Raw genomic sequence first — 24,595 nt, forward strand, 5'->3', positions numbered from 1 at the left:
CACTTCCGCATAGATGGGCCCTGGGATTACTGTCTGTCTTATTTGTGAGGAATGCTATCCACTGAAGTGCATATGAAACTTGCCTCCTTTTCATTGTATAAATTCTTACTTGCCAATGGCATGTGACATTGTTTCATAGAAAGAGTTTGTCCTTCTGGTGTTGATGTTATTTTAATAGGGTGATTAGTATTGTCACTGATTTGTAGGACAGTTTTATGTGTTCTAGATTGATAATCTCCTTTGCTAGACATTAGAATTTTACTACTCCCTACCTCAGTGTTCTTTGTTAGTTCATTAGGTGTATCTTCTGAGATTTATAAGTTTTAAATAACACAGTTTTCCATTACTGAATTTATATTATTGGTTGTATCTTGCTTTTAAGAAAACCTTTCGAGGCTTGGGAAATGGTCCAGGATGAAAGTAAGTGCTTGCCACACAAGAATGCATTCCTGAGTTTGAGTCCCCAGAATTCACACAGAGACTGATGTAGTAGCATATATCAGTAATTGCACTCCTACAGGCAGATGGGGGCTGGAGACAGTGGACTCCCAGAAGCTCAGTTATTCTGATCTTACCGTGAACAAAAAAGAGATGCTGACTCAACCAATGTGGAAAGCGAGGATCAACACCTGAGCTTGTTTTCTATGTACCATGACACATACATACATACGTGTGTCACATGCACATATGCACACACTAACAAGGCCTTCTGGTGTCCAGTTATAACATGCTATCTTGTAACTCTTAACTGCTGTAGGACTCTAGAGAAAGGCGGACTTCTTAAATAAGCATATTAACAGTACCAAATATCTAGGTAACTACTTGTCTCAACTTAATGGGTAGCCCAATCTCTTAAAATTTCTTGGACATGACAATTTTGTCTTGATTTTTTTAATGTGTTTATTTTTGGTTTTGAGCTGTTTTTTTTTTTTTGTTTTTTGTTTTTTTTTTTTTTTTTTTTTTCTGTATATCTAGGCTAGCCTGGACTGCTTCTTACCTCAGTGTCCTGAGTGCTTGAGATTACAGGCCTGCACCATCGCATGCAGTGCCAACTTTATTAAATGCCATTCATTCACTTTTAAACTATCTTTTGACTGATATAGAAGATCTGTCTCAAAAAGAATAAAGAGGTTTGTCTTTCAGCACACTTTCTTGTTTCATTGATTTTTTATAGTAATATGATATCTGATTATTAAAATTGGTAAGTTCATTTATACATGCACTAAGAAAAACAGGCTATTTAACAAACATGCACATTATCACAATATGCATTAGTCTGTGAGTAGACAGATTAGCTAATACACACAGCGCTGACTATCTCAGCAGGACGCAGCTGACTGCCGAGGCGGTTCCTACGGAGGCCTGTACTGCTTTGTGTCTGTTTGCTGTCCTTGCACATTTCAGACAAGTGTCCCAGAGCTATGTAGTCTGGTGCTGTTGCCTATTTAGTGCTTCTTCTTTTCATGTAAACCCTGTAGTAAATAGATTTTTGAGAAAAAAATCTTTTATAATTTTAATTGAGATTACATTTACAAAATCATTTGGGGAGAATTAACAGATATAAAAACAAGTTTTCCTGAAGACACTATGTATTGCTGAACTGTAGGCACCTCCCCCATGCTTGTACATTTGTGAAATATATCAAACAAAGCTAGGAGAGAATGGAGTCTAGTTGACCCTTAGACAGCATGGGTTGAATCATATCAGTTCACGTATAAGTGGGTATATAAGTTAAGAAAATGTTACATATGTCCCATGCATGTCTGTGTTTATCATAATTCATCTACCACTGGTTCTGTTTTGCTATACACACATACACATTTTTTTAGAAGCTCAAGCTGGTTTGGGCTGTGGTTCATTCTTTGAACTAAAATTTAAAAGTATAGTTTATCAAGAGTTAACTCACACAAGCAGACCTCAGTGATGCCAGTCACCCTCGAGAAATTGAAGCAAACACAAAGACGCAGTATTGTGTTCTACCTAAAGCTAGCTGTGGGCTCGGGTCAGTGGCCCAGCTCTTTATAAAGATGGAATGGCAGTGACAGCCAAGTGCAGCAGGAAGAGTCTTGAGGTGCATCTCTGGGGACCTTTCAGTAAGGACAGCATGTCTTGTTAGTGTTTTTAATACACATTTGAAGATTTTTAAATTACTTCATATCTAGACAAGTTGATATTTTTAACAACTTAATGTAAATTTACTACTTGATTTTAAAAGAGCAAGTGCATTGCAAAAGCCTTTTATTAAAGGGCTTCAATGACTTTAAAAAAACAATTTTGCAGATATCAGCATTCATAGTATTGTTAATACTATTTCAAACACCTGTAATTAACATCAAATGATTAGATTTTGACATTATACTGTGTATTTCCTTCATAGATACTTTTATTTCCTTTAATAACAAAACATTAGATGTAGAGCTAAGGGCTTGCAAAACAGGCCAGTGGATTAAGTTGTTTGCCTCCAAGCCTGGTGACATGAGTTCAGTTTCCAGAGACCACTGGATGGAAGGAAAGCGCTGACTCTGGAAATTGTTCTCTGGCCTTCATTTGCATGCAGAGCCGCCACCACTCCCCACCCTATATACATCCATGTATATAATGTAAAGCACATACACAGGAAGGGGCAGGAGGGGCTGACAAGGTACCTCAGTAAGGGGAGCTACCTGCCACCATCCTAACAAGCTGAGTATGTTCTCTGAGGACCCACATAACAGGAGAACCAGTTTTCACAAGCTGTCCTCCGACCTTCACACAGGTATATTATGGCACACATGAGCATACACACATCCAAGAGTAAATGTAATTTTTAAAATAGATAGGAGATGGTGTTTTATTGATTAATTGGGCAAAATATCTTGTGCCATGCATACTTGCTGGGGATGTTTTGTGTGCTCTAGATAGGCTTGTGTATTTGTCTTTTGGAATATGCTTATCCATGGGTGAATCCTACTACACAGTGGATCACCGATTTAGAAAGCTCTTACAGAGACCAGGCCATGATTCCCGGTACCCAGACAGAAGCTTACCACCTCGTAAGTCTAGTCCCATGGGATCTGATCCCATGTCTGCCCTCCAAGGGCACTAGGCACATGTGGACACACAGACACATACCCATAAAATAAATCTTAAAACTGCTAACACCGTGACATTTACTATACCTGGTATTCACACATTCACCTGTGATTCTCTTATCATTTCATATTTACCTGTGTATATACCCAGTAGCACATGCAATATGGCCAAAATGAATTTTTGTTTGACCTTACACACATCAAGCAGGAATAATGCCACTTAAGCTATATTTTTCAAAATCATATTTTTCTATCCCCCTTGTGTTTAATGGGTTGATTCCAGGTTGAGCCCCCCCCCCCAACACTCGCATTCCCTGAGACAGTGTCACACTCTGCTCACTGGCATAGCACAGGCGACAGTGTCCTGCTGTGATCGCAGTCACACCACGTACTGTGTGTCAGCCCTGCTCCCGGCATCTGTCATCGCTCCTGGCATAGTCTTTGTGAAAGCTTTATCATCATCTTACACTTCCATGTATTTCTGCTTCCCGTCTGAGCATGAAGTAGATCGAAAGTTGTGGGTTTCTGTGGGCTTTAACTGGGTCTCTTCTAACTTCCCAGGTACTAAAGTAAGTGATGAGGACTTCCTTCTACTGGAGCTCCTGCACTGGTTTAAAGAAGAGTTTTTCCGCTGGGTGAATAACGTTGTGTGCAGCAAGTGTGGTGGAGAGACTAGATCTAGAGATGAGGCATTGCTGCCCAATGATGATGAGCTGAAGTGGGGCGCAAAGAATGTGGAGGATCATTACTGTGACGCCTGCCAACTGAGCAACCGCTTCCCAAGGTGGGTGGCGTCTCTCAGTGGGATGCTAAACAGGATTTATTATCAGATTAGCCTTTTAATATCCATTTTCACTGGACTTTATTTTTTTAGGACAGAGGTGTGCAGACTAGTCCTATCCACATTCTCTGGTTTTGTTAGGACACAACCTACTGACTTACTGGTCCTGTGACCAGGCTACAAGAGTTGTTGAATACTGATGACTGTAAGACGAGACGAAAATATTTACCGTCTGTCTGTGTCATGTGTAGCACAGGCTGACTGGAACTTTTGAGTTTTCCACCTTTACTCCTTGAGTGGGAGGACTGTAGGCATGTGTCACAGTGTATCCAGTGCTGGGCACTAACCCTCTAGCTTTGTGTATGGTAGGCAGGCACTTTATCAGCTGAGCTAATCTCCAGTCCTTGCTGTCTCCTTTAATGCAGCTGGTTGACTCCTAAGTCACACGTTTTTACATATATTCATAGCACTTTATAGTATGGAAGTGCTGAGGTGACGGCATTAGTGGTAACAATGCCATTATGGTCGTAAATATAGTGCTGCCTTTAATCATAAATCAACTTAATTATGGGGGTAAAAGTGACTTATAAGGGCGGAAATTGTTTTAATTGGGACTTCCTCTGTTCCAGACTTTCATATCTACCTCAGTCTTACATTTTTCTAGTTTGATTGATTGGTTTTGTTTTTTGAGACAGAGCCCTGCTGTGTAGCAGGACTACACGTGTGCACTACTAAACCTGAAAAACCATATCTCCATTTTAAACTTGGGAAATTAAAATTTTCAATTTACTTTTTTCAACCTTTAGCTCCTTTTGTCTTTTCTTAATAGGCAATAGTTGAGAAATTTAGTTCTGTTGCCCAACAAAAGAAGGTGCCACAAGGTTGAAAAGCCTGTTCTGTTGGAGTTCAGCGCTGAGTTCTGTCCTAATTTGGAATCAGCCGTACATTATACATAAAAGAACATTATAATAACCAATGCTTATATAAAACCAGCTTTATTTTGTTTTTCTTCAGCATATACTTACACAGTCCCCTTTACAGTACTGTACCTAATTAAATCCCTCTTATGAGGCTTTTTGATTTTCCCTAGGCAGCTGAACTAAACTAACAATATAGTATGGAGTAGTGTATTAAGGTAGTTTTGCTGGTGTATTTATGCAAAGTATGTTTTCTAATCACGTGCCTGTTTTACTTCTAGTAGTTGTTTGTAAAAAGTTGGGGAATAAACAGGTTTGGGGTTGTGTTGTTATGTTTTTCTGGTACCAGAGCTAGACTCAGGGCCTCAGTGTTGCAGGTGAATGCTTCACCGCTGAGGTATCAGTGTCACTCTTGCTCTAGCCCAGTTGACTTGGCCAGAATGCTCTGGCTCCCTGTTATGCCATAATGCAAGCTTACATCTCTTTTCAGTTAGAGCTAGCTTCATCAGCTTACGCAGAGCATCTGTGTAGCAGACTTTGATTGCAGAGCCAGTTCATGCACAGCACTACTTCCTTTCCTTCCAGGTCTGGGGCTAACCGTTCTGTTCAGCTGGAACACAAGACACACACCAGCCCTTCTTAGTGCAGAGTGAAAATCTCAGTGCTCTCTATTCTTGTGATACATTAGTAATTGGAATAACTTTTGGGAGAATGCTACAGACGTCTTGCTCATAAATTAATGAGCATTTTTAAGTGTGTCTAGAAAATTAATCAAAATCATTATTAAAAAGAAAACTGGAATTTATACTAAGTTAAAAATCTCATAAGCAGAGTGAGGAGTCCAGGTGTGTTTTCAGCCAGGGAGAATGAAGTTTTGTTCAACCACTCCCTGAAGACAGGTATCTGGGAGCCCCAGAAATCCTGTCTCCATCACCCACAGCATTGGGGTTACAAGTATGCGTGGTCACATCCAGATTTTTACATGAGTAATGGATCCAAAGTTGGGTCCTTATTTTTCCACAGCAGGTGTTCCTAAGCACTGAGCCATCTCTCCAGCCCTAATCCCACAGCTCTACTTCTGGTTTTATTTTGGAGGCACAGGCTGGCCTTTAATGACTGTAAATTCCCAGTCTCCTCCTCTCTCCCAAACTCTGGATGATACTTGTACAATACCACGTGGTCTTTTTTGGTGATGTGAACTGAACTGAGGGTTCATGTATGATAGGCAAGTATCCTACCAACTGAGCTAAATCCCTGCCCCTGCTCCTGCCCCTGCCCCTCCCCCAAGGTAAAATCCATTGAGTAATTTTAAAAAGTAATTACACAGTAAGCTTATTTATTTGCAAGAGAACTGTTGAATATCTTAATCACATTTTTTTTTTTTTTTTTTTTTTTTTTTTTTTTTTTTTTTAGAAAACCTGCCCTTCTAAACATTTTTAGAAACCAGCCAAGGTGAAAATTCCCCTCTCCAGCCATTCTCCTATGTCTTAGCTGTTGCATGGCTTGTATCACTGATTCCGAGTTTGAGATAGTATGGATAGGCTAATCAGTGCACTTACCTTTTTTGAAGTGGTAGAACCCATTTTTCATTAATACTAAGCTGACTGCATATACCGAGCTATACCAGTTGAAGACAGTTCCACCTTTTAATCATGGTTCACAAAGACTAGCACAGTGCCTTATATAGACTAAGTGCTTTAATCAATATTTTAAAATAAGAAACTAAAAATCATGGTTGGTGTTTTAGCATACAAGTGATTTAAATTCTTTAAAAACTGGATTTTAATCATGAATCACAGCTGTTGTTTTTGTTGTTTTTTAAACCAGATATAACCACCCAGAGAAACTTTTGGAAACAAGATGTGGACGCTGTGGTGAATGGGCCAATTGTTTTACGCTGTGCTGCCGTGCACTAGGGTTTGAAGCTCGATATGTATGGGATTACACAGGTACAGCGTGGGTAGGAGAGGAAGAAACAAGAGAAGAAATGGGCTTTGGGAACTTAGAGTTGAGGCTTAAGCCTGAGCCTCTCCTTTTCTCTGTCTCATCACCTGAGCCTCGGTTAGCCTTCTCTAAGGCAACAGCAGGACCAACCTCACAGGCATTCTCAAGGCTCTGTGACACTTGTAGCACAGCTGCCCCATTCCCATTACCTGGACTCCTCTCCCATTATTGACAGTAACAGTAGCCCTGTTCTGTGTGGATGGGAATGTGTGTAGTAGCATGCTGTCCTGTTTAAAGGATTGTAGTAATTGATGGCGTAAGTCCATACTACATTCTACAGACACAAAGGAAAACCTTGGTGTCTGACTTAGTCTTCAATTAGAAACAACTCATATCAGGTCCATGTCGAAAGTCACTGCCCCTGTTGCAGGGTTTTCCTTGTTTCCACTGTTGTTTTAGAATTAAATGAAACCTTCAGCTAACAGCCTTCTCTCATAATCAGATATAGAGCCTCAAGCACTCAAGAGGGGTTATGGCAGGAGGATTGAAACCAGCCTTAGTACCCATTTACCTACTAATGAGACTCAACTTTAAAACTAAATGTAGACAATGAATAAACAGATACTCTGTTAGGCCTCCTCTGGTTTCAGAAAGGTTGTTATTTAAGACGTCACATCCATTCCTTCACAGCCTGGTGGTCTGGACGCTCTTCTGAAAGCTCTGTCTGTCTTACAGTCACAGCATATATCATTTTTAGTTAAGACTTAAACTGACTACATTTTAATTACAAATATGGTACAATTATGTGTGCCACAAAATGGTCTTGCTAATTAACTTGATTTTAAATGTTATAAATTGGTTTATTATGTGATTCTTAGAGGATTACTTACAGTTCTTGGAAGTCATTCTTGTTTTATAAACTTCTGTTTCCCTTTTCTTTCACTTCTCCCACATGAGTAGACCATGTTTGGACAGAAGTCTATTCTCCGTCTCAGCAACGGTGGCTGCACTGTGATGCATGTGAGGATGTCTGCGACAAACCTCTCCTTTATGAAATAGGGTGGGGAAAGAAGCTTTCCTATATCATAGCATTCTCTAAAGATGAGGTAGGACATCAGAGAAAATGCACACCTTCAAAGTATATTGGCTACATGGCCACATACACTGACAGGGCACGGTTTTGTCTGTCATTTGTAAACACCGTAAACTCATTGAAATCAGTGTTTCCCTGTGGGAATCCAAGGGATGCTTGGATCCATTTACCTATAGATGGACATTGAGTGAGTTTGGTTTTTAATCTTACATTAAGCTGCTTCAAACATTCAAGTATGTACTTGCTTTTTTCTCTTTGCCTAGGAGTGGAGTGGCTGGGTCATTGCCAAATTATTTTGCAAAGCAATGGCACCATTTTATTTTCTCCCAGCAGCACATGATGAGACTTAGTTGCTCCACACCCTTGCCAGAGTTTAGTGTGGCTTCACCATTTAAGTCCAGCTGTGCCAACGAGAGCATTGTTGTGCTTTCCGAGTGTGTGTGTTTCCCTAACAGCACAGGTCCTGAAGCATGCGCTGAGTCCATCTTCCAACCTGTGTCCCGTCTGAGTTTCGAGGTTTCTTTTGATGTTCTTATATAAGTCATTTTTTAGAATTATGTGTTAATATTTGCCTCATGTGTTCTAGATGGTAAAAGATAAGAAATCAGCAGTCAAGTTTAGAATGTTCTCTTAAAGATTTATGCTTTTCATGTTTTATCAAGGAAAGTTTTGTCTGCTTCATGACAATAATTTTCTTCTGTTTTCTTTTCAGAGCCTTTTCTGTTCTAGTTAGTTGAGACTTTTTCTAAGCATGTAGATTAATGAACTGTCCCGGCGTACATGGCTGAGGAGACTGGACTTTCCCCTTTACTTGTCCTCTCTGTCAGGAGTCAGTTCTGTAATAATACAGTAACGAGGGTAAAGTTTTGTTTAATTCTGCAGTGGCAGCAGCTTTAAACTATGAAAATCTAACATTCTGAAAATTATTATTTTCCTTTATCACTATTTTGTTGAAAAAAATTAAAATGTATTCTTTTCAATGTATTTATTCTTTCAATGTCTCTCACTTTCATTTTGTTTTATTGTGGCAGGTGAGGTTGGCCTTGAACTTGAGGATCTGCCTCAGCTTCCTTAGTCCTGGATTGTGGTTGTAATCTGTCATGCTCAGCTTTTCTTCCTTCCTTCCTTTTTTTTTTTTTTTTTTTTTTTTTTTTTTTTTATTGAGCAATACCCTCAGCTCTGGTTTTTAAATTGTAGCAAAGGATATTTTTCTGAGTTACATGTAAGAGTACATTGAATTGTAGTTATTATAAAAATAAAAAAACAGTGTGATTTTGTTAAATAGCTGTGTTCTGTCACTGATTCTAGGTGGTTGATGTCACCTGGCGGTACTCTTGTAAGCATGATGAGGTGATGTCCAGGAGGACCAAGCTTAAAGAAGAGTTACTTCGAGAAACTATTAATGGGCTTAATAAGCAGGTATGCATTGGCTGTCATTTGAAAGAGGACATTTGAAATTTTACATATTGGAAATAGCCAGTTTTAATTCTTTATTTACTTACTGAAAAAGATCTCGTTTATCCTTGACCTCAAGTGCTAGGATAATAGTTCCTATTATTTTGAGATCTTTTTGTGCTAGTGCATACCTAGTTCTTAAAAATTACCTTTGTTCTCTGAGAATTCCATACAGAATTTTAATATTTACTAGCTCACAACTATCCCTAGACCCACCTTCCTTCCGTACTCCCCACCCACACACTCATGACATCTTTTTTGTTTCAGGGTTGTTTTTTGTTTTTAGTTTTGTTTTTGTTTGTCTTAATATGTGCTGCCCAAATACTCTTGGGTGTAAGGCCTGGCCTAGAGCTTGATCTACACCAGGAGTCACACCCTTCAGGAAAACTTTCTTCATCCTAATAGCTCTCTAGCCTTCATTCTCATTCCCTTCTTCCATGCTGGTATTTTGTCAGACTTGAGTATATACACAGGTCTCATGTTTGCTGTCATAACCACTGTGAGGTTTACATGTGTAGCTTCCCTGCTGTGTCTGGAAAGCTTGCTGATTAGAGTCTCTTACAAACTTTCTGCCCTCTCTTCTTCATTGACTCCCAAGCCTTGCAGGGAGACGTGAGATACAGGTGTCCATTGAGTGCTGAGACCTCTACAGTCTCTGATTCTCGAGTTAACTAGTTGCCACACCCAGGTTTATGTTATTCAGAGGATGAAACCCAGGACTTTAGGGATCCTAGGCAAACAGTTTCCCAAGGGAGCTATATACACAGCCACCACTGAAATTCCTAGAGTAGTAATATCTTCCCAGCAAGACTATTTTAATAAGCCAGTGTCTTTATTCATGGAATTTTTTTGCATAGTTCATTTAAGTATTATAGGATGTTTTATGTTAAATGTCACATTCTTTCTCAAAATTCCCAAAAACATTTCAGTATTTGTAATATTTGCATAAGAAGTATGTGGTTGTGGGCTTGGGAAATAGCTCAGTAGATAAAATGCTTGCTGCATAAACACAGAGATCCCCGGAATCCACTTAAACTATAAATGTGGTAGCCTCTACCTGTAACCCCAGCTCTGACCAGTTACACAGACCCCAGAGCTTTCCAATCACTAGTCTAGGTATGATGGTGAGATGTGGGTTAATTAGAGACAGAGGAAGATACATATGTTAACCTCTGACTTCCACTCTTGAACACATGATGGGCACATGTGCACGCACACACGCAATGTCATTGCTAGGCATGTTGGTGAATGTGTGTGATCCTAGCAGTCTTGGTCATTGAGAGGCTAAAGCAGGAGGAGAGTGACTTTCAGGCTGTCCTGAACTGCATGGTGAGACCCCCATCTGAGGAATCAAAAAGTATCCAGTCTAATTTTCAAACTGTATCTTGAGTACATATAAATGTACCCACATGTTCATGGATGGAATGTTCTAAAGTAAGGCATGGAGTAGTTATACTGATTACTGAGGAAAAGAAGAAGGAAGCGTCTGAAATGGAAGAGTCTTATAACCCGTTGATAGTATTTTGTATATATATGCAGTTTTGCAGTACTTTAAAAAAAACAACTAATTCTCTTCTGCTTGACAGCAAAACTGAAGCCAGCTACCTATACCTGACTCTTGACTGACGTGTATGGTAACATCTCAGTCTAGCAGAGACCCTGGCCTGGAAATCGGGAGAGCCTGGCAGGAGCATTTTGTATTTGATTTGATTTGCCTGCCTTCCACTCTGCTAGAAATTCTGTGTTACTTCTCAGAGCTGTAGCCCACAGTTTGTTCCTGTTTCTCATCTCTTCTCATACTGCTTAGTAACTGAGAGGGGAAGGGGTGCCGTGTGCTCCTTCACATTAGTTCATTTGCCCTGGGTTTCTCACACCGTCTCCTCGGTAGCTTCCTATTTTATGCATACTGTCATTCTCCCCAGCCCTCTTTCTGTCTGCATGTGTGTGCACATGTGTCGGAGCTTGTCTTAGCTAGGCCGTTGGCACAACACAAGCTAGTCTGTCACAAGCAGAACAGAAGGTGCTACCTCCCACTTTAAAGCTGCAGTCATCTAGGTCATGAGAGTTTAGAATAGATACTAAATGATCTGTTAAAATAAAACATATAAAATTAAGTTTTCCATAGTTTTAAATTGTCTAAGTAGCATGGAATAAACTTTATTACTTCTTTTAATACCTCTTCAGTTTTTATTTTGCTTAGAGGTAGACTTTTGTAATCTCATAAACTCTGATTTTAAACATTAATTACAGAGGCAGTTATCATTATCGGAAAGCAGAAGAAAAGAACTTCTCCAGAGGATAATTGTGGAGCTTGTTGAATTTATATCTCCCAGAACCCCCCGACCTGGAGAGCTTGGTGGAAGAGTGTCTGGGTCACTGGCCTGGAGAGTGGCCCGAGGGGAGACTGGCCTAGAGGTATGTGTTGTCGCCCAGCAAGCTGACTTAGACATACTCACATCCTGGGTGACTTTCTTCCTGGGAGCTTTTAAGAGTGGGATACAGGGATAGATTCAGAATATGGAACACAATTTAAATCTCATTTTTTCCCTCCATCTAAAATTAAAACTAGACACATTTCTAATAATCAGTTGCTTTAGTAGTCTTTCAAAATCTTTCAAAATCTTCTCTGTTTGGTCTGTAGGAATTACTATGTAGTTGTTTCTGTTGGCACCCACCTGTACCACTAGATGGTAGAGGGCTAAAGCAGAAACATTACAAGTTCAGTGTAGCCATCAGTGAAACTTGTATCAAAGGGAAAAGAAGTGTAAGGGAGGAGCTCAGCAGTAAAGCATTCCCCAAGCACGTGTGAGGCCCTGGATTCAGGCCTCAGGACCAAGGGCAGGGTTGCTCTCACATGTTTAGTCTATAGAAATTGAATGACTGCACTGGAACTGATCTGTGTAGCTTAACTCCAGTCAGGGGCCAGGTGGAAGCCCATGTGCAGGGAGACAAAGGCCACAAAGGCCTCTTACCTAGGGAGCTTCAAGAAGCATTGCTGCATTATTCAGCAGACATGGAGTCTAGGAACTTAAATAATGAAAAGTGCTTGAAGGGAAAATGACCCATCACATATTGTTACCAGACAACTCAACAATTCTGAACAAATTAAACTTTTATGTCACCTTTATCTAAGAATGCCATTGTTGTTCATTTTTCATCTCCCAGAGTCCCAGAAAATTCTGTGTTTGCTTTTTATTTCATCCTGTGACCTGTGACAAGCTGTTAGTAAGGTTGCTCTAGCTGTAGAAATAGAACAGCCAAGTTCAACAAATAGTCCCAGTCACTGCTGACACAGTGCCAGTTAGGCATCTGAATCTACATTTAGCCAATAGAGAGCTCGTTTAACTCACAGCTGTGCTAGGCTGAAAGCGTGGACATTATTTAGGTCTTCAGTTCCTTTTCTTTGCAGTGAGTGTGCTTCGTCTTACACGGGTGTACACTGATTAAACTTTAAAAATACAAACTGGGTCATGGAATGAGCTTATTATCCCCTTTTGAAAACTTTGAGAATTTCTCAGTTTCTGGAGATCATCTTAGTGCCATGGGTTTAAAAAGAAACCACTGACTCCTGCTTTACAAATGGATGTTCTAAAACTGAGCATAAAGGCATGTCAGCCCTAACAAAGAGTTGCACCTTAACCTCCCAGTCATTTGGAGCAAGAAGAAAGTGTTGCTGATGTTGTTTCCAGAAAGGAAGGTCTTATCTTAACTTCATTTTATGAAGGCTCAGAGGGATGGCATGTGCCTGTAGTTCCAGCCCTAGGCGGACTGAGACAGGAGGATCTCAAGTTGGAGACCAGCATGGTCTCCATTTTTAATGAATATGAATAAACAATATTACATGTTGTTTTGCTTCTTTGCATACATGCTACATTCAGTAATATCCTTTTTTTCAATTTGACAATTAGTTATCCTTTGTAAGACAATAGATAATCTTCCCAAACACTTCTCTGTGGTTTGTGTTAGCATTCTGAAATATCCGTTTTTTAACAGTACAGAATAGTTTATTCAGGTCATGAGGGGACTTAAGAGAGAAAGAGGAGTAGAGAAGCAGAGACTGGCCGTGAGCACATGGAGAGGGGGGAGGAAGGAAATGGGGAGAGGAGGGGGTGGGGGGGGGGGAGAGCAAGAGGCCAAGAGAGCAAGAGCCTGAAATATCTTTGATAAAACAGAGAAGAGGATGTTGGGTTGTAGAGGTAAGTGCATGCTCATATTCTCAAGGTGCTTGGTCCCTCCCTAGTGCCACAAAAGGAAAGAAGGAAGGAGGGAGAAAGGAAGAAGATAGGAAGAGAATTGAGAAAGCTAAAACAAAACTTACTAAAGTTAGATTCCAAAAAATAAAAATAATAACTTGCTTATATTATATAATTATATACCTTTGACAGCAAATAGACAGATTTTGCTAGAGAAATATATTCTCTTTTATATGTGAACTGATAAGGGGTTTTGCTATTTTTTAAAAGATAAGGTCTTGCAGTATAGTTCAGTTTGATGTCCTCCTACATCAGCCTTTCCAGTACCGACTGCAACTATGCTTGCTCCACCACACCCACTTAATTATACTATTTTATAACATTGCACACACGGATGCACACTTGCACATACTTTTGTTAGATATTTTTGCAGTGTACCCCATTGTTCTGAATGGAGTAATTACTTATATCAAGTTGAGAGTGCAAAGATTGCTGACTCCACAGTGGACGGTTTGCCTTCTAGTGGGCCTTGGCAGTGTCTGGAGACTATTCAGTTACCTTGAGATCACTATCATCTGTGTAAAGCACAGATAAAGAAGTTGAGAGTGCAAAGCTGGTAGTGACCTTTAGTGTTAGGGTCACAGATGGAGGTGGCAGAGTAGAAATTAGGACAGAATGAATAAGTTTATGTAGATAGATGGGTTTTCTATTCTGGGACAAACCATCATGACCAAGGTGGTTTGTAGAAGGGAGTTTAGTTGGATTTTTAATTCCAGAAGGAAAGGAGTCCACCACCACAAGGAAGGGGGGCATGGCGGCAGGCAGGCAGGTGGGCGGGTGTGGCACTGAGACAGTTCTCTGAGGACCTTGGAGGACTTCTCAAGACTTAAACCCTTTCCCTCCTCCAACACACTTCCTCTAACGAGGGTAATACTTCCCAGATAGTTTCACTAAACAAAACCAAGTATTCAAACATAGGAGAATGTGGAAGCCACGTCTTACTTACATCACCACAGTAGATGATAATAAGTAATCCTTAAATTATGCTTCCTCTCTAGCAGTGCCTTGTGTTGTATCAGTGTGAGTTTATATCATTTATTTTAGTTTACTATACTGCACATAGCACCTTTTTGTTTTCGTGTCTTCACAACATTGAATATTGAATTTCTGCCTTTTTTTAAGAGAAAGGAGATTCTGTTCATCCCTTCTGAAAATGAAAAGATGTCTAAGCAGTTTCACCTCCGTTATGATATTGTGAGGGATCGTTACATCCGAGTCTCGGACAACAACACAAACATTTCTGGATGGGAGAATGGTGTGTGGAAAATGGAATCCATATTCAGAAAAGTTGAGAAAGACTGGAACATGGTAATTTAATGCATAAAAAGTATTTAAATTTTGTGTTATTGTTTAAGCAGTTATAGATTATCTTCTTTTTCCAATTCCATATGATATGAAACTGATAGAATTGTTTTGGATAATTCTTTAAGTGGGGAAAGAAAAACATGGTTCCAGTATTTAATCAAAAATGCATTAGAAATTCTTGTACTTATATCATGGAAATATCTATTTTATCAGTGTTCAAATGTAATACTTTTAAATTTTTATTAGACTTTTTTCATTTTATTCTATGTTTGTATTTTGCTTGCATATATGTATGTGCACCAGGTGCATGCTTGGTACCCATGGAGGTCAGAAGAGGGCATCTGGTCACTTGGAACTAGAGTTGTGGATGGTTGTGAACCATCATGTAGGTGTTGGAAATTGAACCCTGTTCCTTTGCAAAGCAACAAATGTTCTTAACCACTGCCTGAATTCTTTTTTTAGAAAAAGATAAGTGACCAATAACTATCATGATCACCATATAACTATGTAAGAATTACGTAAGAGTGCTACCATTTAATTTCTTCACAACCATATATTACCAGCCTACTACATACTAGGTTCTAGTGAGTTTTAATAGATTTAGTCCAATGTCCAGAAAGCTGACTATCTCATAAATGTCATTAGGATGAGAGCAGTTGAGCCCAAGTGTTGGTTATTCCCTATCTGTGCCCTAAAAGCATAAGGACATGAAGGCTGCACTTCAGTCCCATCCACTTATCCATCCTAGATTGCACATTATTGTCATATTACCAAAGAGGAATGACAGCTTTGCTTTATAGCATCCTTATTCCTTGGAGATACCATAGTCTATGTTAACCACATGACAATAGATAATACAGTATTTTCATTAATGTTGGAGGGCAGAGAGTGGTGACACATGTCATGGGCCATGTGTGAAGGTCAGAGGATTACTTTATGAAGTTCTTTCTCTCCTTTCACCTTTATGTGAGTTCCAGAGATTGAACACAGGTCAGCAGACCTGCTCAGGGGTCTTTGCCCACTGAGCCACCTAAATGTCTCATACCTCAAACATATTGTTGATAGCTGTCCCCCACTCCTGCCAAGACATTAATTAAATCATAGGGAGCTTTAAAATCAACATACAGAAATATTTAAAGGGACATTGCTCACTTGTAAGATGTCCGGTAGATAAAAACATAAGTCACAGAATGAAGGTGCCATGCTCATGAGCATCTACTATACGGTACAGAGAAACAAACAAGGTCTACACTCTTTCTCAGATTCACTTATGAGCTTTTGTTTCTAAACTTACCTATTGCTGCACTATTACCAAGTTGAGTTTACATCATACATAATCGGGGCTGGAGAGCTGGCTTAGAAGTTAAGAGCTCTTGTCATACAATCACAAACTCAGCCACCCATGAAACAAGCTGGGCGTCCCACACGTACCCATTACCCCAGCTTTGAGTCGGACAGAAGCTGCAGTATATTGCTGGGGAATAATGATCCCATATTTTGGGAGAGACCTTGCTTCAAAAGAAATGGACAGAGCATAAAGGAAGAGGCTAGCCACACCCACTCATAGGCACAGGCACCCACACGCACACTCACACACATACACACATACACCATCTGTAAAAATAAACGATTGTGTCTAACCATAAAGTGGGGATCCCCTTTGCTGAACTGAAAATAGGTTATGGGATTATTAAACTTGCAATTTTGCAAGTAGTTTTACTTAGCTAAAGCAATGCACGAAAACCAAACAATAAAACTTAAGACTTTCTCCAGGTAGTGGTGGCACACACCTTTAATTCCAGCACTCAGGAGGCAGAGGCAGGTGGATCTCTGTGAGTTTGAGGCCAGCCTGGTTTACAGAATGAGTTCCAGGACAGTGAGGGCTACATAAAGAAACCCTGTCTGGAAAAAGGCAAAAATAAAACAAAACAAAGAAGAACTTAGGATTTCAGTGTCTATAATGATTCTGTAGTTGGTAGAAGACTGCCCTTAGCCTACATTTTACAAGCAAAAGCCCAGTGGAATAGAAATTTTGCCTGCTTAGAAACTAGTCTATACTTGCTAAGCTGAAGAAAGCTCATGTTTCTCCCTAACCAGCAGTGTTGCTAGGGAAGATAATAGAGAAAATGATGGTGTGGGCAGAAGGTGCGGTGTTGAGAAGCAGGGCAGCTCTGGCATGTACACCAGGCATCTTATCAGCTTTCTCCTCACCGTCTTACAGACATCTTAGCCCCCATGCAGACTGCTATAATAAGGACAGCAGTGCATTGCTATGGAAACACTGCGGTAATTAGCTCTGGCTGTGGGAGTTGGGTAGATCTCCTCCAAAGAGGCAGTGTTTGAGCTGGACACTGAAAGATGAGTAGGTGTTCATCAAAACAGCAGGAATGTGTGCTCTGTTTTGATACATGAACAAAATAGAACACTAGTCAGAGCAGGTACATTGTAGGAGGAGTTCAGTGATGTTACAAAGGCCATGAAACAGAAAGCAGATATGCCTATTTGAGACCTGGTGTGATTTAGTGTAGAGTACGGCACAGTACTTCATTGAGTGAATCTGTTTCTAACTATAGAAAATAGTGTTAAATCAATAAAAATACTAGAATCTTGGAGAGAGGGGGAACGGAGGAAGAGGGGAGGAGGAAAGAGAAAGAGAAAGGGAAGAGGAAGGGGAGGGGAGAAGAGGGGAGAGCTGAGACAAGGAGGGAAAGAGGAGAGGGATGAGAGAAAATCGGAGTATCAATTGTCATCAGACCTTGTCTTTCCCACTCAGGTCCTCAGCTCTCCTTTGTTCGGTAACATCCCACACAGTGGGTAACAACCAACTGTCCTCAAGGTGTTGGAGACTCTTGCTTCCCGAGGCCAGAGACTTAATAAATACATTTTCTAGTTTCCAAATACATTGCTTAGTAATATCTGAATTAAAAAGAACACAAAAATCACTCTTGGGGAGGCAAGTGATAGCATCTCACCTTTAAAAGCCAGGTGAACAATTACCTAACTCATCTCCCGGTCTGCACGGCACCTGCATGTGCACTGGTCTATCCTGGAGAAACACTTGCTCCTGAATTTAGAGCTCTTCCAGAAGTCACCCTAGCTTCCCGTCCAGCCTCGCTCTGTGCTCTGCCCTGCAACTGTCTGTCCTCCTTAGAACCGCTTTTATTTTCTTTTTTGACTGACTCCTTGTCATCAGAGTTTGGCTTAATATTCATTCCCAGCCAACTGAATGTTACATCTCACCATTTTTTAGGTTCACTCTGTACCTTGCATCTTGCCTTCACATTTATTCGGTAGCTGTGTGTAAGAGTAGACTGGTCTCTGTTAGAGCCCTTCTGTCACTTCCCCTGTCCTGTCGTGGTCATGTATCTGATGCCTAGTACATAGTCAGTGTATAGTGGAGACTGGGGAAGGCAAGAAGGCATGATGGGATATGTGCAGTGAATCTGCACCGAGTGCACTGTCTTATTTTTTTCTTCCCCTCTGCTCAGAGCTTGCACAGGCTTGTAAGCATCTCAAACTCAAGACATTTAAACAGATTTTTTCCTATCACTATACTCACTTGTGTCAAAAATGTTTCATTTAGTCACTCACCAAACATGCGTATTGACAGATGTGCTTGGCATTCTGTGTGGAATGACAGTAGCAAGCCTCAAGGGGCCTATGACTGTGCTGGTTAGTTCCACACACAGACTTACAGAGCCAACTAACCCAGGCCCATGGGGCTCACAGAGACTGAACCACCAGCCAAAGAGCATGCATGGGCTCTGTACGATGCCCTTGACCCCTTTGGCTCCCTTAGTCCCTCCCCTGACTCATCCACAAGACTCCCTGAGCTCTGCCTGATGTTTGACTGTGGTCTCTGCATCAGCATCAGCCTAGGGAGGAAGCCTCTCAGCTAGACTCCTGTCTACAAGCAGAGCCAAGTTTATGGTGTCAGGGACTGACTTCCTCCCATGTGATGGGTCTCAGTTTGGGTCAGTCATTGGTTGGCTATTCCCTCAATCTATCTCCTCATCTTTATCCCTGTGCATCTTGGAGGCAGGGAAAAGTTTGGATTGAAGGTTTTGTGGTGGATTGGTGTCCCCCTCTCTCCACTAGAAGTCCTGCCTGGCTACAGGCGGTGACAACTTCAAACTCCATACCTCCTGTTGTTGGAGTCTCAGGGTCACCCCACATCTTCTGAAGAGTCTCTGCCATCCCGGGTCTCCATCTTGTTCTAGAGATGCCCCCGGCTGCTTTCCCTTCCCTGTCAGCCCTCTCACCTTCAGCCCCCACTCTGCAGTACCTGATCCCCACCTCTGTTCCCTCCTCTCCTGCCCACTCTCTCTGTCCACTCCTGATGCCTCTTTCACCTTCCTTTCTGAGTGAGAGTCAAACATTCTCCCCTGGGCCCTGATAGTTACTTAGCTTTTCTGGGTCTGTGGATTGTACTTTTTAGCTAATACCACTTCTAACTGAGTATATACATGTGTGGTTTTCTGGATCCGGGCTCAGGATGTTTTCCAGTTTTATCTATTCGCCTAAAATTTTATGATGTCCTTGTTTTCAATAACTCGAATAGTATTCCACTGTGTAAACGTACCACATTAACTTTATCCATTCTTCGGTGGACATCTGGGATGTTCCCTGTTTCTGACTGTTACAAATAAAGTTGCTATGAACATAATTGAGTAAGTACATCTTTTGGGTATATGATCAGGAGTGGTATAGCTGTGTCTTGAGGTACAACTATTTCCAGTATTCTGGAAAACTGCCAGACTGATCTCCAGAGTGGTTGTACAAGTTTGCACCTCCACTGGCAATGGAGGAGTGCTCCTTGTTCCGCGTCCTCACCAGCGTGTGCTATTGTTTGAGTTTTTGTTCTTAGCCAACTCTCAGAGTCCTGTTGATTTGCATTTATTTCCCTGATGACTAAGGATGCTGAATTTTAAGTGCTTCTTGATCATTTGAGATTCCTCTGTTGAGAATTCTCTGTTTATCTCTGTACCCCATGTTTCAATTAGGATATTTTGTTTGTTGGTGTCTTAACTTCTTAAGTTCTTTATATATTTTGGATATTAGCACTCTGTGGGATATAGTGTTGGTGAAGATCTTTTCCAACTCTGTAGGTTGCCATTGTGTCCTAATGATAGTGTCCTTTGCCTTACAGAAGCTTTTCAGTTTCAAGAAGTCCCATTTATTAATTGGTGACCATAGAGCCTGAGCCGTTGGTCTCCTGTGCCATTGAGCTCAAGGCTGTCCCCACGTGTGTCTGGTTTTATTTGACTTCTTCGATCTGTTTGGATTTGAGTTTTGTTCAAGGTGATCAGTATGGATAGGGGTGCATTCTCCTACATACGGACATCAGTCAGGCCAGCGCCGTTGTTGAAGGTGCCTTCTTTTTTCCATTGCATGGTTTTGGCTTCTTTGTAAGAAATCAAATGTCCATGTACTGTAGGAAATCTTGAACAATAGAGAATGTTGTAGTGAGACTGTCTTGACCTTGAGTGGAGCACTTGATAGCTTCGTACATCTGACTCTAATAACAGAAGGCAGTGGTTGACCATACATATCTAAATCTGAGGGTGGGAAAAGCTCTTCAAGACAGGGTTTTACTGCCTAACTATGGCTGGCCTGAACCTTGCTGCGGAGAATAGACTGGCCTTAAATGTAGAAATCTGCCTGCCTCTGCCTACTGATTTTTAAAAGAATTTATATTTTTTTCAAGTTTGTTTTTAAGATGTATTTATTTTATGTACATGAGCACACTGTAGCTGTCTTCAGACACACCAGAAGAGGGCATCAGATTCCATTACAGATGGTTGTGAGCCACCATGTGGTTGTTGGGATTGAACTCAGGATATCTGGAGGAGCAGTCAGTGCTCTTAACCTTTGAGCCATCTCTCCAGCCCCTATCTTTTTTTTTTTTTAAATTGTGTGTATGGGTCTAGGCAGATGAGCACAGGTGCCTGTGGCAGTGAGGGCAAAAGAGGGAGTCAGCTCACTGCAATTAGAGAAGCAGGAAGTTGTGAGCCACTCTATATAGAAGCTAGGAATGGAATCCTAGCTTCTGAAAGAACATCTTAACAGCTGAGCCATCTTCTTAAAGCAAGATTGTTCAGTAGATGCAGTATGCTAACAGTTTAAATTAACAGGTATTGTCCTTGCTAGAGTTTCTATTGCTGTAATAAAACAGTGCCAAAAACAGCTTGGGGAGGAAAGGGTATTTCATTGTACCACTTTGTAGTCCATCTGCATGAAGGGCTGCTGCTCACTAGCTTATTCCTCAGGGCTAGTTTCAGCTTGCTTTCTTACAGAACAAAGTACCGCATGCCCTACTTGGGCCCTATCACATCATCTAATCAAGGCAATACTCATAGACTTACCTTCATGCATATATATGTAACCAGTTTGTTTTGTGGCTTTAGCTAAAAAGTGTGTCTCCCCCCTTTTTTAATAGATGAATTTCTGTAGCATTCACATTTTTCATACACTTTTATTTGAACTTAAATTGCTTTTTTTTTTTTTTAAAGTGAACTACTTTTTGCCTTTCTGCTTTTCAAGTTAGATGTATTTAGGGCCGGAGATCTTGATCAGTACTTGATTTTCCTAGTATTTTTTTAATTGACAGGTATTGTATTTATAAATGCTGATTCAGTTTTTTCATATTTCTAACCATTGGTAGCCTGGAGAATCTGGTAAGAAAGACCAGATCCCTAGATGGTTTTAAAGACCATTCCTCATCTATAATGTGCCCCAAATGCAGCTCCATCTTCCAGATACTTTGTTACAGAATAAAGTTATCATCATTAGCTAGAGCTTCTGTCATATGTTATCAGATTAGTGTCTTGAATTTTTTCTATAGCTATGACATGGTTTTTAGCAACACTGTCACATCTCCTACTTGGCACATTACCTATTGGTAAGTTATTGTTTGCAGCCACTGGTATATTAATATAAACCTTAATTATATTGTTGAATATGAACTAAGAGCTATAGAACAATGTGGTTTTTCTTTATATTCTACTTTCTTCTGCCATTTGGAGTGTTCTGGAAGGGTCATTTTCTCAATTAAGATTCTCTCTTCCCAAATATATCTAGGTTTGAGTCAAATTGGCAAAAATAAGTCCACACAAGCATATTTAATGAAAGAAAAATAGAGCAAGTAAGTGCTCATCATGGTTATTTTTACCTGATGATAGAAACTAGAAGACAAAGTAGCGCATACAGGGAGATATTTTCACAGTTGGTCCTTCAGGCATTTGCTCTACATCTAATGAGTATCAGTTGTGTTTCTAAATGAACCAGTCTAATTTGGATATCTGTCCACATATGTGTATTATATATAATTATATACTTTTAATGCTTAATAAGTATGTTATGTTTATTAGAAATTCCCCTCCCCCTTGAATCCAGAGCTTATGCCTACAGAGTCCTTTTGATGTGGTTACATTAGACAAAAACACAAATAATTACACTGAAGTAAGGAAAGTTTGGCAAGTCTAAGCATGATGAAATTTTGAAGGCCTTGGAAGCTGATAGACTTAAAGCAAGTGCCTGCAATCTGAGGTACATAGACTAGGCAGATGCATGAAGGATGTACTACCTAAAACTAAAATCTGATGGGCAGCAAGAAAGGATGTTACTGTGCACGGCTGTGCAGCGTAGTGAGGAAGGGGTCTTTTTCAGAGCATTTCTTCTAATACAGACACATAGAGGTATTGGGAGAACACAGACAAGAGCAGTATAGAGTGAGATTCTTAGGATCAGGCCCAAGTGAGGAGGTTGGGCTACAGAGGGCTCAGGTATAGATGTGAGTTTCCTGACATCTATGGTGGGGTGGCTGTGACAGGGATATACTGGAAACAGCCAGTAGTCCTGAGCACCTCAAGCTATAACTGGTGAAAGTGAGAAGAGGAGGTGCACTGGAAAGGCAGGCAGGCCTGTGTGTCACTTCCACAGCCCTGACTGGTTGGCTGAGCTGTGTCATGTCCATGGAGAGGCTGTGGCCTCACCATCATTGGGAAGTGTGTTTTAAAATCCTGACCTGAGAAGATGAGTCAAGAGGCAACAATTTGGAAGGACAGTCATGTTCAGCATTGTTCCTCTCTGTTTGCTTTAAGCAGTAAACTTGTAAACTGATTGGACTTTAGGGGACATATGTACTATAATAACTTTTTAAATATGAAAAGATGCCACAGGAACTATTGCTAATGGCAAGAAAAATAATAGCATTAAGAATCTTTTTAGTGGAGAAAATATCATTTTTAGTGACCCTTTGTTCAAAGTATTCTGCAAGACTCATTTTCTACACAATTTGATTTCTTCTGAAAATTCCTCCCACTTTCCCCAAATTTTTTAGGTTTATTTGGCCCGAAAAGAAGGATCATCTTTTGCTTATATTTCCTGGAAGTTTGAGTGTGGGTCAGCTGGTCTAAAAGTAGATAATGTTTCCATCCGAACAAGTAGCCAAAGCTTCGAGACTGGATCTGTGAGGTGGAAACTGCGATCTGAGACAGCTCAAGTCACCCTGCTGGGAGGTAGGTCCCGCTGGGGGTCCACAGGAAGTGACTCTGGACTGTGTGCACTTCATTGAGATGTGCCAAGAGTTACTCATATAACTGTAGTGAAATTCTCTATTTCATCTCATTTTATATTAGACAGACTGATAGGTGTGTGTGTGTGTGTGTTATGAAAAAAATCACAGGAAGAAAAATAACCTTTTTGTTACAAAGGATATATTGCTTCTATAAAGAATAATATCTGTTTTTAAGGGGTGATTTTAAAATGTATAAGTCCTATAAGAGGTGCATTTGAAAATTCTTCTCGCTTTTCAAACTACCAAAACTCAAGTGTAAATTTTTTTTCCCTCCAACAGACAAAAATCTCCGTTCCTATAATGATTTTTCTGGTGCCACAGAAGTTACATTAGAAGCAGAGTTAAGCAGAGGAGATGGAGACGTTGCTTGGCAACATACCCAGCTGTTTAGACAGAGCTTAAATGACCATGGAGAAAATGGTTTGGAGATAATCATAACGTTCAATGACCTCTGAAAGCCTGAACTTCAGGGAAATGCTGGCCACAGTCAGGGGCCTGCCATGGCCTCCAGTAGTGTATTAGCTCAGTGTGTATCTAGTTGGCAGTTTACTACCCTGTCCAACAGGTTTCTTTTGCTGGCTGTACATCATGTAATCCTCATTAAAATATATCTTCATAGTGTGGACCATAAGAAATCTTCAATTAAATGCTCACTTCTGCCTGTAACTAGAATTTGGCATAAAGTAACCATATGAAATTGTAATCTGAACACTGTTAGTAGAGTTGTAAATTAAAATGATGGTATTCATGATTAAATGCTGTTTATGACTGTGCTGCAACCTGGGGCTTCTAGTTACTTAACACTTTCTGATTAGATTTTCCTAACATTCTTAATTTTGAATAACTGTTAAAGTCAAGTATCTTTTATGTTATATGATACATGGAGGTTTTTAATCATTGTAAATATATGAACAGTTTAAAAATAAAATCGATTATTTTGCTTTATACCTTTTCAGTGCTTACCTTGCCTAAAACCAAGTTTTCGTGGTTATAAAGAACACTGAGAGCCCCCTCAGTACACACCACTTATTACTAACAGTCTATTAGAGATACATTGCACGATCCTTAATGCATGGGAACTTGGATAGTTTTACCTTTGAGTTATAAGCTACCTCACTGAATGAAATATTCTTGGCTTTGAAAGTGTTTTGTATGAGAAAGTTGGGCGATGTAAAGAAGATCTGAAGCCATTAAGCAG

General features: G+C 40.3%; 1 protein-coding gene across 2 annotated transcripts in view; it reads left to right on the top strand.

The window, feature by feature from the left end:
* The window catches only part of NGLY1 (N-glycanase 1), a 54,019-nt gene extending 29,677 nt beyond the window's left edge, over positions 1 to 24,342 (top strand). For both annotated transcript variants that reach the window (XM_080925993.1, XM_080925994.1), the window contains exons 5-12: positions 3,633 to 3,855; positions 6,597 to 6,718; positions 7,674 to 7,819; positions 9,115 to 9,225; positions 11,512 to 11,676; positions 14,637 to 14,822; positions 23,161 to 23,338; positions 23,677 to 24,342. In XM_080925993.1, the coding sequence (XP_080782119.1) occupies positions 3,633 to 3,855; positions 6,597 to 6,718; positions 7,674 to 7,819; positions 9,115 to 9,225; positions 11,512 to 11,676; positions 14,637 to 14,822; positions 23,161 to 23,338; positions 23,677 to 23,852 (1,307 nt within the window). In that variant the 3' untranslated portion in view covers positions 23,853 to 24,342. The remainder of the gene's footprint in view (positions 1 to 3,632; positions 3,856 to 6,596; positions 6,719 to 7,673; positions 7,820 to 9,114; positions 9,226 to 11,511; positions 11,677 to 14,636; positions 14,823 to 23,160; positions 23,339 to 23,676) is intronic.
* The last annotated feature ends 253 nt before the right edge of the window (positions 24,343 to 24,595 follow it).

Source organism: Micromys minutus, assembly GCF_963924665.1.
Source record: "Micromys minutus genome assembly, chromosome: 12".
Taxonomy (NCBI): Eukaryota; Metazoa; Chordata; class Mammalia; order Rodentia; family Muridae; genus Micromys; species Micromys minutus.